Below are 18,671 nucleotides of genomic sequence, written 5' to 3'. Positions count from 1 at the left end.
GTGGCTCCCCAATACACAGGTACTTTACTTTCGCAAGCCCTGAGGAATAATTACTGCCCTGGACCTGCAAACCCAGCCCAGTGCAGGGTTGTCCTTCTCTATTGCAAGGGCATACTGCTGAGTCGTTTCCAATTTGCTGTCCACCAAGACCTCTAGGTCTTTTTTCTCTGAAGTTGGTCTCCAGCTAGCTGGGACCCAGCAAGATCAGTCCCTCCCAGGGGCAAGAATTTGCATACTTGCTTTCTAGGCCTGTCCTTGCCTCTTTCCTAGTCTGAAATAGGTGTAAGTAGTGAATGTTGCACTGTTTTAGAGATTATTTTTACTTTTTAAAGAAAGCTGCTGAATTCTGTAACTTAGCAAAGATCACCGGCTGGTAAACTAGACAACTTGCAGGTGTAGCTGTGTGGTCATAGCAGAGCAGTGTGTTAGAACAGAGGGTTGGTAGGAGCATTTATTCCCCTCTAGGCGGCCGCCTAACTGAGTTTTGTGAATTATTCTCTGATGTGCTTAATTTTCTTCGTTCACTGTAAAGACATATCTGAAAAACTAATCCCACAACAGAGGGGGATTCAGCCCATCTAATCTCAGGCACCCTAACTGAGCTACCTGCATTTTTCTCAGTCATATCTAGAAGTGTAAGGGTTACAGTGAAGGGTGCCATTTAAATTTAAGTTACTTCTTCAGCTTAAACGTCTGTCTTTTAAAGCTCTTAAACCAACTCGTTCTAAATATTTTGCTGGTCCCAAAGCTGGTACGTTTTAGATCCCTGAAGTAGTTCTGAGAGTCCTGCAGTTGCTGTAGCTGCCTGTATAACACTTCTGTGGAAGCTACCTTTGGGCTCTTCCTACCACGCTTGTTCAGCAGGCTTGTTTTCAAAGAATGGCAACCTGAGTAATTCAACATATCATTATGCCATCAAGACTCCTCGTGTTAACCTTCAGGTTTTGCTGTCTTAAAAGAACTTCAGAAAATATGTCTCGGGTCAAAACACAGTCGCAGGTTTTCAGGTTTTAACATCTGAATGTATACCTTAATGCTTTTTTCTTTGACCTTTTTCATAATTATAAGTTGCTGATTAGCCTATAAAAATTCAGCCACAAAATTAAGCCTAAAGCTGGGCACAGGAATTGATAAATGTACTGGAAACTTGCGGTGGGTTGACCTGGACCAAAGCAGTTGCTGCTAGCTGGCCCCCATGTGTCTTTTACTCCGTTCATATTGAAGAGGGAAAAGCTGATATGTGTTCTCCTATGGCCTGGAGACTGGTGGGTACACAGAGCTATATTTGGAGAGGAGTTCATGTCTGCTTTTAAAGCTTAATATTCCAGCCCACTCAGTGGAGTTGTTCCCTCTACCCGTTTCTGGTCAGCAATACCAGCCCGTGAGTTCCTGCCCTCCCAGTTGTGCCAACACACCTGTTGACGGGGCCATGCTGTGTACTGAAACAGGGAACTGCCCCAGATTTATTTTTTTTAAATCAGAAAAAAAAGTAACTTTGAAATTAGATCCCTTTCTGCATCTGCTTCAGAGAGGATTGGATTCAGAGCTGTTCCGGAAAAACTGAGGGACTGCCTAGAGATATAAATAAGGAGCGAACAGTTAAGGCTGGAATGCCTTAAGGCAATATTATTGCCAAGTTATTCATAATGTGAAACCTTAGTCAGTGCTGGCTTTTCTTGCCTCACTATAAAACATATGCATCTCCGCAGCATAACCTTATGTTTATAAAGAGGAAAGTATTAAAAAGAAATGTGTTAAGTGATGCTAGTGTATGAAACAAAGCAGACACCTGATCAACTCTAGTTATTCTTAAACCCAGTGCGTTCAGTAAGATGGTATAATGCCTACTAGAAAAACGCATCAAAATGCATAATACATTAGTGCGTACAGAAGAGCATCAATAGTAAACTGCAGTCAAATGTGCAAACCACAGACAGGTGCCGAACAAAACTGGTGATTGTATTAGATGTAGAAGCCAACAGATGTAGGCACTGACAATACAAGTAGAACAGATTTTTAGTATAGTGAAATTGAAATGCGGACATCAATGAGACTGAACTGAAGTTTAAACAAAAGGACACCTCAAATAATTGAAGGAAGATGGTGTTCTCAAAAAGGAGCAAAGAGATGAACTTTTTTTGGTTGAAATGGAGCTAAGTGTAATGTGGCAGCTTGCTGATAAATACAAAGAATGATAAATACACATTCTCATCTGTTCGTCCTATTAGGTCTGCCACCTGCTGCCTGATATACTGGTTTGGCATTGCTTGTTATGCCAAAAAAAAAAAGTTTGCCAAATCTGTCACACTAACTAACTAAAATTATATGAGCTGAGCTCTGTTACACCCTTTTCAAGCTAGAAGATAATTACTGCATCTCAAAATTACTGGGCAGGAGGGCAGGGAAGGCATTTGTTAATAGGAGGAGGGCAGGTAGGTTGCTGCACGAAGGGAGGCGTGACACTGCAGTTGGCTGGAGCTTTGAACCTGGCATTGTCTCCAAGGCACTTGCATCTTGGAAACTCCATTTTACAAAAGATTGAGGAGGGACGGGAGAGAACAACAGAAGTGACAGAAGTTGGTTTACTGCTCTATGGGGAGAAAGATCTAGTGGCTTCTCAAGCAGGGTTAGAAGTCTTCCTGAGAAAGGATGCATGTTCTTTCCTACTAAGTTGTTAAGTAGGACATGCTTGGATTTATTTTATATGTAAATGACAAAAAAAAAAAGATTGGTTGCTTTGTAAATGAGAGGGAGGGAACATGGTTTTATAAGAAGTCTCTAGGGCCTTTTTCATGCCAATAGATGACTTGAAACCAGAGCACTGGCAGAGGAGCAGAACCACTGGGACAAAGCCGTGTTTGAAATGGCAAGAGCAAAAGAGGTGGGAAGCTCTGTCGTGTGCTCGGTAGCAACATCTCTTGTTTTCTGGGACTGCCTTGTGAAGCACTCCGGGTTGAACTAGGGCATTTTTCATGGGTTTGGAGTTGGAGATAATACTAAACTCAGCTCTGTAACTTGATTTCTTTGCTTTGAGTCTGCATCTTTGTGCCTTCCGTATACTGCTGCAGAGCCTGGCCCTGAGTAGGTGCAGAGGACTTACCCAGGAACAGTGAGACAGCATAGGGTTGGGCTGTTAGTTAACAGTAAGTTGAGAAATCTGCTGAACTGCTAAGTGTGTGGGGGGGGGGCTGTGTTGGTTTTTGTGATTCATGCACAGCTCATAAAAACAGCAGTTCTTTCATTTGACACTGGAAGCCTTGATCTTTCAGTTCATTTTTTCAACAGGAAAGCATATGTAAATAGTGATATACACTGTTTTCTGATTTACACTCCAAGTTTGTCCATTTCTGTAATTTGTCAAGCTATTCTCCACTCAGTAAATGCCTGGATAGCAGCCACGATGGGTTTTCTTGAATTCTTTCAGTTGCTAAAAATAAGTTGGTTTTGAAGTTGTTTTCTATAACCATTGAGGATATTTGAAGCAATAATAGGTGACTGTCAGCCTATATTACAAATTGTTTTCATGTAACATCACATTCCCAGCCCTTGGCAGCAGGGAGGAAAAAAGATCTGTGCGGTATAGTAGAAAGCATCTAGTCCACTGAGACACAGTAGCAGAAGACAGGGCTCTGTGCCCACATGGGACATACAGCTCCCTGCAACGAAGTTTTGAAAATATGTTGTCAAATGTACTAGAAGACGTTTGATTTAAATCGCCTTAATAACATTCTGTCCTAACTTTTCCTCCTTGGTCCTTCAAACTAACAGCTATGGGTACTGCTTTTCATAGTATGACTATATGATGTGTTTCTAGAAGTTGTTGTATCTTGTTTTCTGTAGATTGCCTTTGATTTACTGTCTTTTTTCACTTAGTTGCTTGGCTTTTGGCTTGCTTTCTCATATCTCTCTTGCCCAATCCTTATTTTGTTTGGGTTTTTTCTTTTTTCAGACAGTATTCATTCAGAATTAAATCAATGTTCTACAGCATTCCAAGGGATATTGTCATAGAAGCCCCTTCTGTGTCAGTTTGTGTGAATGGGTTCAACAGGTAACTGAGTTTGTGGATGTAGCAATAGCTACCAGAAAACAAGTTCACAAGGAGGAAAAGGATGCACTGAGAGGGAGCAGGTGAAAGCCTCCCAAGACCAGTTAAACCCTGAAGAGCAGTGGTCCACTGGACATCCCAAGATCCCATAAACTCCAAGCAGTCTTCCAAACCCATCCCAGGGCACCACCAGCACACACTAGGATCAGCGGCAGGTTGTGTAACTCGACTGCATCTGAGAAAGCGGCAAGCGTAGGCTACAGGGCTGTAGCCTGGCAAAGCAAAGGACCCCCTGAGGGACTTTTTGAACACTTAACTGGAAACCAGTGGCCCACCAGTCCACTATGTGGGATTTTCTGAGATTCCTCTTTAAATTGTTGTTAAAGAAATATTTTTTTCCCCTGTTTGAAGGTCTTTTCCATTTTCCAGATCCTCTAGATCTGTATCCTCTTGCTTTTTACCCCTTGACCTTTTTCCGATGTTTACCAGTGTGGAAGGAGTAAGTTCTTTAAATGTCTTTGTAGGTGACTCTTTAGGAGATGGGAACCTATTTTAAAATCAGCGCAGCCTCTCTGTGTTGGGGGATTCTGAGGAATTTAATTGCGCTTGCTGGTTTATGTGGAGCGGTGATATGATGCCAGTGCCTGCAGCTGAGAGCTGTGCATGGCCTGGCATGTAGTGGGAGGGAACATGGCATCCTTTTCTCCCCCTTGTTTTCATTGCACACTTTTATCCCTCCACCCTTCCAAAGAAGACTCAAGCTCCCCATTGTTACCTTCCTCACACCCACTAACTAGGACCTCTACTGCATTCCTTTGACCACCTAAATTAAATTCCACCTTAATGATCCGGTGTTTCCTACCACTCCCTTGCCTGGGTGCTGCTCCGGCATCTCAAGCCAGAAGTACAGGTCGAGGTGTTGGCATGGCTTACGGAGCAGGTGGAGACCTGGCAGCGCTACTGCACACAGCAGCAAGCAAGTGCCAATTATCTCATCTGGCCCCAGCCATCGCACTGCTGTCTGCAGCTCAGTAAGTACCTGTATGCAGGCAAAAAGGCAGGAGCTGTTGTTGAGATATATGTACAGGTCAAACCAAAGAGGTACATCATCTTCAGTTTTCAAGTTTTAGGAACCTCTGCTGTGAGGACTTCTGTTTTTTGTTTAAGACTATACAAATGAAGTTCAATGTGGTGGTGCTATTCAAATCACTCCCAAACCAAGGTCTGCTTACTGAAGACAATGAAATAGTCAATTCTGTCTTCAATATGCCATAAATATCACTCTTTTCAGAAAGTATAGTGTAGAAAATGTTCCATCAGCAAATTAAGTCTCACATTTCTAAGGAAATCGCCATGTCTCTCCACTCCTGTTGACTATTAGAAGTTCTAGTCAACACTTCTGGTGCGAGATTACTTCTTCTAACCATAGTCTTAAGAGTGTCCCATCCTTACAAGTTATTGGAGTAGTGCTGTTAGATCCCAGCTTAAGTTCAGGGGGCTCTACTTGAGCAAAAGCCAACATACCATGATGGATTTGCTGTTCCTTTGCCAATAGGATGCCTGAGGTTTGTCAGCTGTGCTGGAATCACTTTCCACATTAAACAAATGGAGGGAAAAAAGAGTACATTGGAAAGCAAAGCTTAAGAGGCTTGGAGAGATTCAAAGAAATGAAACAATAACATGTTTAATAGCTAATTCCCATTCTGGTTTGGCTTTAAGGTAGCTTCAGCCTTCCAGTCTGCTAGCAGCCTTCCTAAGTTCTCTGCCAGGATGAGTCACAGCTCCTGGAGCTGGGATCCAGTCCTTTAGACAAGCCATCTTTAAAGGTCTGTTTACGTTTCCCAGATGATAATGATTTGGGGTGAGAATTCCTTTGTTTTCCTCCTCTTACAACAGGGTTTATGATGAATATAAATTCACCTGTGAGAGCATCTTGCATCCCTCTGTCCTGATTCAATCCAAGCCCCACTGGGATCCTGTTTGGTGTAGTTTTGTGCTGTTGTGCAGAGATAGATGCCTTTGGAATACACCTCCCTGCTGGGCTGTCTCAACTAGTTGACTAGGAATGCAAAACAAGCAATAACCAGGGCCCTGGTCTGACTGTAAACCATTATTTACCTGTTAGGAATGATGTTTCCTGCTGACTGAGAAGGCGAATTAAGAAACTTAGCCACGTAGCCTGAGTACGTAATTCATGGCACAAATTGAAACCCATATATGGTTGATCCTGCTTATGTTTCTGTAGCCTGTAATATAGCACTTCAGAGAATGGATGTGAGGACAAATCTAGCAATTGTAGGCGATCGCATCTAGGAACACAGAAGGGAATGGGCCTTAATGTGGCTGCTACAAGTGGGCAGCATCATGACTTCATCGCTAAGTGAAACACTTCAGAGGATTGCCAGTGTTTTTGTGTTGTATTGGCAAAAACATAGTTGTTGGGTATCAGTTCATGTGTTTCTCAATAGTGGATTTTTTTTTTCCCTCTGAAAAGCTGTTTGGGCGAGTGCAGCAAGGCCCCAGTTGCATGACACAACGGTCATAACTGATTGCCTGTGCTCTAAAGAAGCCTGGTCAGATGAAGAAACAGCAATGTGCCTGGCAATTATGAATAAACTCTGAATGTAGCACTGCATAAGGGACCTCATAGATTTGTTACTATATCAGGGGGACATCTGATTGTTGTGCAGATGTGCTAGACACTGAACCATTGTGAACACAGCTGAATTAGGGTATTGTAATGAAGGGCTTCTCCTCTTGTTTCATTTTTAGCATACAACTGTTGCATCATTGCCCAACCGATACAGACAAAGACCATTCACTGAATCTCTTTTTTTTTTTTTTTTTTTCTTCCCTGTTTGCTTGTTGAACTAAAGATATCCATGTTTTTTTTTTCCAGTACCAAATTGCTGCAAGGAATAGTTCAAGCCGGCAACCAGGGAAAGTGTTTGGATGCTCAAAGTAAGTATGCTTGTGTTTGTGTTTGTTACAGTGCTAGTGACTGAGAAAGTACCCAAGAACTTGTGTTTGATGTCTGTAGGGCAGTAGCTAGATAAGTTTGGTATCCATAATAAGTGATATTCCTTTGCAACATCTTTGTTTAATTAATAGATTCAAGTAATCAGGAATTATTCATTCAAGAAACAGAACCGATGAAAGCTAAACTAGATGCCACAGACTTTTTGGATACAATTTGGTTTTTTTGACTGGAGTAAGAAGGAAATGCTGACAGAAAAGAATAAAAAAAAAAAAAAAGGAAAACTAAAGGTGTGCAATGAATCTGACTTCTCTGTCCCATTCTGCTTGGGAGCTTTGAGAAATTGTGTTCTTGCCTTTGTTATGTGTCAGGGCTTCTGCACATTATTAGTGCTGCCTTCATAATGTTAAGTGGAAAAACGGTAAACTACATGAAACCCACTCTACAGGGTTAGTAATTAATGTCAGATAGAATGTGTAACGTGTTGTCCCTTTTTTAATCCCCAACTACGGGAGTTTAAATCGCATCCCACCCGAGCTGGATATTAATTTAAACTGTCCAGCCTCCAGCTTGGCACCTGTGAAATCCGCGCAGGGAGTCACCTGCGAAGAGTGGCGAGATCAAGGATACCAGGAGACAGGAGGCCCACAAGGTGGCAATGTTTAGAAAGCCTTCGGAAAGGATGCGCCTGCAACAGATCAGGGCTGCCTGCCGCTGCCATCGCTTGCCCCCCTTGTGTCATTGCTGCATCTGTGCTATTAAACGAGAAATCTTCCCTGTTGCCAAAATGGAGTACATGATACCCGGTAATAAACCTCCTATTTGAACAGATTCACTATTGACAGTGCTCACCGTACTGTGCTGAATACCGTATGTGCCTTTTCCCTTGGCAAGGACCGTGCTGCAGCATTAGTGGTTTGCAATACGGCTTGGGGTTTCTTTATTCATAGCTAGTGCTGAAAATATGTGTAGCACTGAAATGATGCTAGGGCTGTGTAATGAAGAACGTTCATTTTAAAACATACCACTGCATTTCTGCCAATGCTTGAAAAGCTGTTACAGTGTATAAATGCTAACTTTGGATGTAGGGGGCATCTCAGTTTGTGGTGATACTTTTGTTTGTGCTTTGTAGTTAAAAGTAAAAACGTTTCTCTGAGCTATTTTAAAGACTTGTTTCGGAATGACACTAGGAAATTGCTCCAAGTTATTTAATGCCCTGAAAACAACTTAAATATGTTTGCAGAAAGATTTCTCTAGGTACATGAGACATGAGAAATTATTCAGGGTAGGTTCTATGGGAAATACAAGAATTGCCTGTGTTCACTGGCACAGACACAGGTAAGGAGAAGAGACTGATACTGGGAAAGGGAGAGTTAAATGAGGAGCCACAGAGTTCAGATTCATCAGGTTGCGAGAGAAGAGTTACTTTCACAGCAATTAGAAGATATGCAGGGCTCAAGCGTACCTGGAGATTCTCAGGAGAAGAACAGTCTATAATTTAGAGCTAAAGGAGGCTCGTATGCCTCAAGGATGAAGCAATAGCTCTAGACTAGAGGAGGCATTTGAGAGCAAGAACTAGGAAAATGTGAAGTCCTCCCCCTGTGGATGCACTCCTGCCCCTGAAGGTGTTGCAGATGGAAGTGCAGCGGGGCAGTGCCCTGTGCTGAGCCATGGTGGGTTTCATCCATTCCCTTCTACTCTTGCACGGAGTAGGTGCCGCTGCTTAAAGTCAAGCTTCGTCGCTGTGGTTATACTGGCGTTGTCACAAGTATTTTGAAACAACAGGAAATCTAAAGAAAACTGCAAGCATTGAGATAGTGCGCAGCTACCAAATGGACATTTATAAAAGCAGACTGCATCCTACCTGTCTAATAGAAACTTATCTGACACGTGCAGATTTCCTGCAGTGCGTAACCCTCTCCATGAAGCAACAGACAGCTTTCCAGCGTATTCCCTGTGGATTGCTGCTTACTGTGTAGCCTTTCCTCTCCAAATCCTTTAGTCCTTATGGCCTATTATATGTCAAAATAAAGATCTAGCTATCAGCCTTCTAATACCAGAGACTCATTATATTGCTAGAGAATTAGCTGAGCTATTACAATTGCAAAAGCCAAATCCATGTAACATGCTGTTGTGTACCAGTCTTCACTCAGGAAACCTTCACATCGGGTTTCAGTGCCTTTGAGCCTGACAAATGGGTGTATTTTTTCATGGAGTTAAGTTATATGGACAACAACACGAGGAATGGATGTTGGAACATCCAAGGAATTTTATAGTTCTCACATCAGGTGCTCTCGTATGCAAGATGCAGATAAGGGAGCTTTTGGCAGTTACAATTTCTTACTTGATGTATTATCACTAAAACATTTATAATACACTCCAACATTAGAAAGCAAGTCTGGATTCTGCTGGAACATTAGCTCAGAAATTACCTGTTATATTTCAGTAATCTTGAGATAGGGGAGGAGAAAGCAAATATATTAAAAATACGTATATACACATATATATAAAGTATATTTGTATGATGAACTATTAATTTATGGAGTGTTAAGGGGAGATCTGAACAAAACGGCTGTATGAGCTTTTCTCTTCCCTGCAGAGAAACAAATGATTTCTGGTCATTCATGCCAAAGGTGCATATAGTTACTTAAACTGGGCAGACTAACGGAGGGTTTCCCCTCACTTCTTTCTCCCTACCTACCAGCACTGGTGCGGAATAGAATACTACTTCTAGATAAGTGCACTTTGTTTCCCACTCAGTTCCCCACTGGTTGTTTCCCCAAAGTGGTCCCCATAATGTCCACCAAAGACGACCTGACTTCCATAAGGGCTGCTTTGTACCTTCAGCCAAAAGACTGAAGAAGTATGAAACAGGTGAACTTCTGGGCTGAGTGGAGTGCTTTGAAAGCATTTTCATTCTGTGGAAACACCACAGGATCCCCCAAAATGTAGTGGAAGACATCTGCTTAGGAGTCAGTCCTGCATAGGACACAGCTGCTTTATAGCTGGTTTCGATCCAACATGAGAAAACTGGAGACTTAAATCCTGAACCTAAGAGAGCAAAGTTAACCGAAGTGGAATGTTTGTTTATGGCTGCATGCTCACCAGCCCCGTTCCCTTCTTAACTTAGGAATTGGGTAGCTTGGATAGCCTTTTATGGCGCTGTCTGAAAATATTCTGAACTTTGGGGTGATATTTATTTTTTCAGTGCCCAATACCAAAAATTATCCCACAGGAGCTCAGCAAAGTGGCTGACTCATCAGGAACATAACTTTTGCTTTTCAAAAAGATAACGTGTGGTTTTGTTCAAAGTTAATAATGAGAGCCTTTCCAACGCAGAAGCTGTCAACAGCACTGACATACATTCACAGTTACAAAAACACATAGCCTTGTGGTTGGGGGTTTTATTAAATAGAAACCTCATTTTCTACTGTAATGAGGAAAAGGCACTGTTTTCATGCCACTAGTACCTTTTGTGCTCAAAATGTTACAGAAGCCTTTTTTTCATTTTATACACAATATGACTGTTCAGAGGTTACAAAATGTTGCTACTTTGTGCCATGACTGTTGAAGCCATGACAATATACAATAATACAAAAAAAAGAATTATACCCTTATTTCTAGTAGTCTTTTGTTGCCTTCTGCATTTTGCCTATCAATAGCGCTTCATTTAAAAGTTGGAGAATGTTTATTAAAGGATGATTCAAGTAATGATTTGAGTTTTGCTTCAGCAGCAAAAAAAATCCTTTTTTTAAGGACCTTAAAAATATTATTCCTTGTCAAATAACATCAACAATTTGTAGTGCATCCAGATGGTATAAAAATAACTGTCATTTTTCAAAGCAGTTTCTAGATTTTATAAATATAATCTTGCAAATGCGCGCAGGACCTACCCTGATTCTGTGCAGTCATCCCGAGTCTGCCGCCAGGCTGGATCTGTTAGGAAAACAGAGGATCTTTTTCTAGTAGTCTGTGTCTTGCTAGTCTGTTTGCAATACTGACTGCGCGTGTGATCGCTTGCTGATCACTTTAATGTCCAGAAGGTGCTAACAGCAAAGTGGTAAGTAGTCCTGGACTTCATCTAGGGAAGGAAAGGCGAAGGGAGGAGAGGGGGAGAAAGGGAGGCAGATGGAGGAGTGTAAAGGGGAGATGGGAAGAGAAGGTTGGGCTGGCACGGTGGTGGCTGCGCACAGTGGTGACCCCCAAGTGCTGCTGAGGAATAGGACAAAGAACTGAGCTGCAACCAAAATGCTGTTGTGGGTGTGGTGGGAGGCACGTGGAGCTCAGTGCCATGGCCGTGTTCCCATCTGTACTTTCTTCTCTATGAAGTACACGTGTCCCTGTTCCGTGGTGTGGTAGGCGCTGCATGGCTTACCTGGCCTCCTCTCCGATGCTGCTGCTAAAGTCTGTACCTGCACATCAGGCACTGGGGTGCCGAGCTGCGGTGCTCAGGGCCTCCAACAGCGGGGTAAAATCCAGGGGGTGGACAGACTCCCAGTAACCCACCATGCCTGCTAGGAGCCCAAGAGTAAGGAAAGGCTTAAAAGAGCTAATTCAAATATTTCACTTATTTTTAAGGAGGGTTTTTTGGTTGTTGCTGTCTCTTGTGGTTTTGTTTTTTGTTTTATTTTTTCTTAATCCAAGTATCAGCATTTTCCAATATTTCTCCGCAGTCACTGGGGCTGGAAACTTTGGTTTTCATTAGCTGACTGCTGAGATTCTTATATAATTAAGTTGCTCCATGATCTGCATCTTCCAGAAAATCACCCTATATACTGAGTCACAGTAAAGCGTGAGTCGCTGGCAGCACACAGCACGCTAGTGAGGTCAGGTGGAAACAACGTGCATTTCATTTTATAAGTTGTCCTTACATTAAAAATGTTGCTTATAATAATGGCTTCTTAGAGACTCGTTTAGCCTTAGGTAGAGTGTAGGAAGGCCACTGTTGTTTGCATTGCTTTTGCGTTTACAATACAAAGTGGCAAAATTAGAGGTTTTCAGTGTCTTGGGACCTAGTAATTGTCCTTGATACGTTTCCTGTTGTTAACTCAGGGCTCGCACTCAAGCCCAAATCTTGTAATTATCTGTATCGTTTCGCACGTTTGTTCCTACCTGAGCCTGGAGTAGGCACAGAAACAGGCACGTGGTGGGAGGCGCTTACGCATGGGCAAAGTTGATGGCAGCTGGCTTGAGCCTTAAGAGCCTCAGCTGGAGGCCTGCCACCAAAGTCTGCACAGCTGCAGCCCCTGTTGAAAATCCTTTCTGATCAGATAGGCCAGGTACATGTCATGGTTACCATTTAGTGTGGGGAGCAGCAGTTTTACTTCGCTATGAATACCCGTTCCTCATAGAAGGAAGCTGCCAGTGCCCCCACATTAAGGTTTATGGAGTGGCTTCCATTAAAGCTTCATCCTCTTATACGAGGCCTGGATTTGGCTCACCGCTAATGACCTGAGCGGCCTGCATGGGGTAAACACCTTCTGAGCAGCACTATAGGAAGCACGCTTACATTATAGTGTACATTCTAAAAAGAATAACTGGTCCTCGTCTTGTGTCTGTATAAAAGAACAATATTGACTGCACACAAGTATTTTCAGACTTGGTCTGATTTCATAGCTAGGATCGTTTTTGTCTAATATAAGAGGCTTCGTGTAATCACTCTCTTAAATCTACAGCTTATGTTTGACAAGTGGGTCATTGGTTAATGGAAGCAAGTAAATCCAGCTGTTTATCTTTTCAGTAAGATCATGCACTTTCTGTATGCTCTTGTCTGCTCAGAATGGAGATGTGTACATTTTTAATGGCACCCCCTCTATTTTAGAGTAGGTACATGAGCTTTATATTGCATTTCATCTGTTCTCTACATTTAAATAAAAGAAAATAAAGTTGCCATAGTATTTCAGCTGGTATCACATTTGATCCACAAATTTATGGCAGCAGTTGTGGTACTATTAATTTAATTACTAGGTGTGATTTTAAGAAGTCATTAATATGACTTTGTAAGGAAAATTTACTGTTGTACATTGCTTGCAGATTTTCTTGCGTCTTCATTTCTCTTCCCCAAGCCCTGGTATCTGTGTGTGTTGCTGTTAGCAGAGGTACCTTCCACTAAAGCAGGCCAGCAGTAGCTTTCTCCCAACTAGCTTTGCCTCTTAACAACCAGGCAAGGACATTTTTTGGCTAATTTGAAATTTCAGGATTTCAGACAGTGCTTGGTAAGCTTTCGGTAGGGTGCTAGTATCTATATAAAGCACTTGCAGCACTAGGTTAATAAAGGGCTCAAAGCGTTCATAGAAACTTGGTCTAATATGTCAAGTTCTGAAAGTCCTCTCAGGGAATACCTGTCAGAGATAAGTTTCCTGACACAGTTTGCAAATATTTTTTTTAATTATTTTTTTTTTTATTCAGAGTACTAACATAAGCGTAATGTGGTTAAAGCTGTCTGTGAAAATTATTTCTCCTCTTCATTTGAAGGCTATTTATTAATAAAGGCTTTGGATAAACACTAAGATGATAATGAGCATTGACTTGCCATTGGGAAAAGTCTGTTTTCCATCAATAAACGAGGAAACTAAAACTTTATGATTAGTAATGGCATTGTGTAAAGTAGTGATGAAATTGTACTTAGAACAGTCTCTTGCTCCCAAATGCTGTAGCATTTGCAAATAGTAACTATTACTTACAAGCCTGTTACAGATCTAAATACTTAACAGCAAGTTAAAAAGCATGTAAGAAATTATCGGAAAGCAAAGAACAGAGTGCCTCAGATGCTTGCATTTGGCCTGTAATGAGCATGAAATAACTAAGAGAAAGTCTATTTGAATGGTAAGAGAGATTTCTGGTAGGAAATTGTGTGTAATACATATTTGTTCTAGCCCAAAGAGGAAGCACTTCTTGACCTCTCTGTGAGCTACTGATGGCAAGCAAATCCTTGCAACCTAGTTTTTCAGAGGGGTTTCAGCTATTTAGTATGTTAATGGTGGCAATGCGTCACACGAGGTGTGCGAAGCCTGGGTGTTATGTGGCCCCTAAATACAGGTGTCACTTCTTGGGATGGCTGCGTGTGAATGTGCATGCACCTTAGCAGGCAAGTGCTGTAGCCCACTCCTCTCAGCCTGGATGAAAGGAGGCGTCATTAGCTAATGACAGTATCTTAGCTGGACAATAGGTATGCCGGGGACTTTGTCTGAGGGAAGGAAACCGATTTGACCCAGGTTCTCTGCAGGTGGCTGATGAAGGAAAGTGGAAATTGCCCAAGGCTACAAAGGCCTGACAAAGGAAGGGTGGGAAAGAATGGGAGAAAGAACAATGGGGAAACCTCAGGTGTGGAAGAAATCCTGAGATAAGAGAGGAGCTCATCTGGTTGTAGCAATGGAGAAAAGGGATAGGATTTGTGTAGCTGCAGAGCTGGAAGTACTGCATGGATCAGGAAGCAAACCCTGGGGGGAAGGATGGGGATGCGCAGTAGTGGTGCTGAGGGCGAAGCAGAGGAAGCTTGCCCAGACTTGTGACAGTAAGTGTTGTGAGGAAGCTGGTCATAACAGCGGGGCCTGTTTCTGTACCGGTAAAATGCGGAAAGCTGACAGAAATTAGTTTTCCTAAAATGCTATGAGGATCCCAGGTAAAAAGCAGTTACCAAGAGAAGGGGCAGGTGGCATACAAACAAACAAGCGCGCTACTTTCTGTCTAACTTCTTGGCATTTGCTAATTTGACAGGCATGCGAGACACATTCGCTTTGTAAGAGAAAGATTTACAGTATGCTGTAAGGACATGAGGAAACTATTTGTAGAGTATTTTGCAGCAAGGCACTGGATTCATGGGCCAGAGTTTGCAATTGCGGAAACACTCACACACTACTGAATGACTTGGCAGTGTGATTTTGATCCCGGTCAAGCATGAATACGCTCTGTATTTCTTTTACATTAGCTAGAGTATGTAATAATGTTTATCTTGGCTTTTTGCTGTGTGTGGGAGGACAGACATTTAATTAACAGTTTCTTGGGACAAAGTATCCCCTTCAAATCTTGGTTTGTAATGATCCAGCCCTTTTTGTCAGCTGGTTGAAGCATTTTTGATTCAGTAATAGGTACCCAAAATCTCAATTGACCATCTTCTGGAACCATTACTTTCTTGTGCCAGCCTTCTCCCTTCTTCTTTAGCAGTGGTGAGTGTCTTGGACAGTTTGGAAAATGTTGACAAATATAATGTTCCTTGCGATGGGTTATAAAGCCTGTGCAAGCTTCACGTGTTCGGTATCTATAATGGTGATATTGGACAACGTGCAACACTGAATGCTGAAGAGATCTTAGCCAATAATCATTCCAAAGCATTTAAACTTCCCCTTATGTTATATGCAGGTATTGGATAGTCGTGTGAGGCATTAAATTACTTGGATAACAAGTGCAAATCAAATGGCTATCAGCTTCACAACTCTTGTACAATACTAACAGAGAATCATTGATCCCAAGAGCTGTTTTTAACTATTCTTGAATTCTTAGTATGTAATATCAATGCCAAGTTAAGTTTTCAGCGGAGTAATGTAACAAGTAATGTTGAAAGTCATCACCTGCCAATAAGGTATCACTTTAGTGTGGGATACAACCATATCAGATTTTTGTGTTAGAAACCTTGTCTAATGGTTTTGCAAAGCTTCTCATTTATTCTCCCCCAGCCCCAATGTTGCTTTTATGAAATATATCATTAGACTGAAATGCCTTCAAAGTATATTGCTGATGTTTTCAGTGTAGAATGTAAGGAATATCAGAGGTAGATTGCCCACGCCTGAATGTTTTTTCACTTGTCTGCATTTTTCCAGATACCTCTCTTTATGCCCAAGAAGGCCAAAAATTCCTCAACAGCTGAAGATATATAAAGAAATGCTAGATTTTAATTCTCTCACATTTCTGAACCCTTCCAGGCTCTTACCATTTATGACTTGTTTCATTGGTTTCGTTTAGGATATGAATGTCTGAAGCTCTGACTTTTTCCAATGGTAACAGTCATAAGCTGTACTGTATGGAAACTTGAAAATCCAAAATCCCTCTTCTCTAGAACACGAATCATACTTTCATTTAATTAAGGTTTTGTCATTCCCTGAAAAAGTCTAGGAATCCAGGCTACCTGAACATTTTGAATAATTTTGGTTTGGCCCTTCATAGTCTTTACGTCTGAACTCCAACAAAACAAGCCTAGAAAAGTAGAAAAGTAGATAACACCTCACTGTAAATGGAAGCAGCAATGGTAAATCTAGAACAGCTCCAGCCAAATAATTCCATGTAAATGCATGTGAGTGAGCCATGAGTCGGCCTCCTGCCTCAATTCCTTTCAACCAGTATTAAAGGCAGAGTGAGAGAGAGGAGTTGTTACTTCAAGCGCTTATTGATGACAGCCTCCGTTTACAAGTTTTCAGATGAAAGCAGCTGCCCAAGGTGTGCCTGAAACTCTGCTGTAGCCCAGTGAACACTGAACGCAAATGTAACAGATGCTAAAGAATTAAAAATTTTGGTTTGGTCTGGAGTTATTGGAAGTAAAAATTTCTTCTCTTTGGAACCATCCTTCACTGAATGTTTCCTGCTCTCACTGGAGCTTTTTGTAATGTAGGAAGGATTGGATAAAAATGTTTCGGATATTTGGTGTTAACTTATGTTTTAAGTACGGAATCCTTTGATGTGTACTGGAGAGTGCTTCTTTCTAAATAGGAATTTTTTTTTCTTTAAAAAAGCTGGATTTAGCTAAACCCTGAAAGGGCTGGATTTAATAAATGTCCGCTAAACCTATTTATTAATTTTAATCTAACCATTAATATTAAAAGTATATAACTAATCTTAAAATATCTCTTCTGTTCAAGGGTTTCTGAAATCCTGTTTCTGTGAACAAAAAAAACCTGCCGGTTTTGTAGACAGTATTTGAATCTTGAAATAATCCTCCGATTTCTATTTGATTTCTATGAAAGGGAGCTGATGCCTTTTTAAAGAAAAATACCCATAGGATGTGGGTCTTCAAGACCTCTGTCTTTAGTGAGGAATTCATACGCTGATGGTCAGATTGGATTTGCAGCTTATTAGGCTAAATTTTCAAGAATGCTTAGCTGACAAAGACCCTGAGTTTTATTTTACTCTTCCTCACAGGCACAGAACACTTCTTAAAATATTAAATGTGACCTCTGAAATATAAATATGTCCATATATTTAAAAATAGACTTGAATTACCTCATAGGGATGTGGTCCATGCACATTGTGTAATTGGGACAGCCCTCTCTTTCTTTCTCTTTATCTGTCTCTCTCCAGGGAAGGCAAATAATCAAGACTTTGCTTAAAGGGGCAACACTATAATCCCCAAGGGTGGGAAGCTCATTCTTTATCTACAGGATGTCTGGAGTGATAAGTAGCTGTTTTATTAAAACTCATGCAGTGTTTCTTTGTCCTGATAAAATTATAATTTGCTGTTTGGTATGGTGATTTCAAATGCAACGTGCCCTGAAATTTAAGGCATAGAATGAAGTAACGGGATAGTGCTGGGAGAGTTTATTCAGTGCTGTGTAAATTAAGAAAGTCTTTATAAAGTTTATAGTTTTGAATTTGCACTTGAAGTGATTTTACACCACAGTGGGAGCTTTCCTTTGGGCTGATCAGTGCGGTTGACAGTATGTCAGCAAAACGGGAAATGTGAGTTCTTCTGCATAACCCAGGTCAGCTTGAAACTTATCATACGCCACATCATATCTGATATACATTCACCGTGTTGGTAACATTGCTGTTGCTAATTCCTTTATGGACGTTTCTGTGTAATACATTATCATAACAGGTTAGAACTGTGCACTAATTTAGGCTGGTGCAAGCCAGTGCTCTTTAATAGACCTGCAACTGCAGATACCTCATTTGTACTTCCCATAGATAACATGCAAATCTGGATCTTCTAAGTCTTCTGTTCTTAATTGGCTAAATGAAACTTTTATTCATGGTGTATACTATCAGAAATTAGGCTGATTCTGATGCAGCCTAATTAAGTATGCTCATGGTTGTATCCATCTAACTTACACCTACTCATGCTGGGAATAAAGTATGTCCATGTACCTTAATGAACTGGGCCTTCCTTGAACAAGCAAGATGTCCCCAAGACTTAACAGAGTAACTTTTTTTAGGTCTTCCCAAACTTTCTTCCTGATTTGCTTGATTATTTTCAAATCTAAACGCTGTCAGCCATCTCCTTCAGGCAGAGCCTATTTCTGCACAGGTTTCTGATAAACACACGCATTTGAGTGCTAGAAATAACTTTGGTTTTGCTCTACAGTGTGTAAATCGGTTGCTTTGCAGAATTCTGCTGATCTTCATCCTGGTAAAGGAAGACTATGAGAATAGTTAAATTAGAAAAGCAGACTACATTGATCAGGACTGCTGCTTTACAAAAGCTGTTGCTGTCTTCTGTTTGTTTGCCTGAAATCCGGTTTTCTCACTCTCTTTCCCAGTGGAAGAACTGCACTTATGACAGGAGTGTTCATGAAACATCTCTGAAAAGCGAAGTACATGGGCCAAAATAATTATACATGCGTGGTGTTTGCTCCAGTTTGAAGTTGTAGCTGAGGTGTATTCTGAGAACAGTGCAAGGAATATCACACCGATTCCTTTATGAACTTGAAGATGAACAGAGAT

At 41.3% G+C, this 18,671-nt stretch overlaps 1 protein-coding gene across 2 annotated transcripts in view; it reads left to right on the top strand.

Moving 5' to 3' along the window:
* The window catches only part of MAPRE2 (microtubule associated protein RP/EB family member 2), a 100,945-nt gene that overhangs the window by 19,913 nt on the left and 62,361 nt on the right, over nt 1–18,671 (top strand). For both annotated transcript variants that reach the window (XM_087753846.1, XM_087753833.1), the window contains exon 2: nt 6,945–7,006. Coding sequence is in view for 1 of the 2 variants with exons in the window: in XM_087753833.1 (XP_087609959.1) it covers nt 6,945–7,006 (62 nt within the window). In the remaining variant the exon portion in view is untranslated. The remainder of the gene's footprint in view (nt 1–6,944; nt 7,007–18,671) is intronic.

The sequence above is a fragment of the Nipponia nippon genome, unplaced genomic scaffold, assembly GCF_047370975.1.
Source record: "Nipponia nippon isolate SJK-2023a ecotype South Korea unplaced genomic scaffold, ASM4737097v1 scaffold_1, whole genome shotgun sequence".
Lineage (NCBI taxonomy): Eukaryota > Metazoa > Chordata > Aves > Pelecaniformes > Threskiornithidae > Nipponia > Nipponia nippon.
Note: the sequence above shows the minus strand (reverse complement) of the source record. Positions and strands in the feature narration are given on the sequence as shown.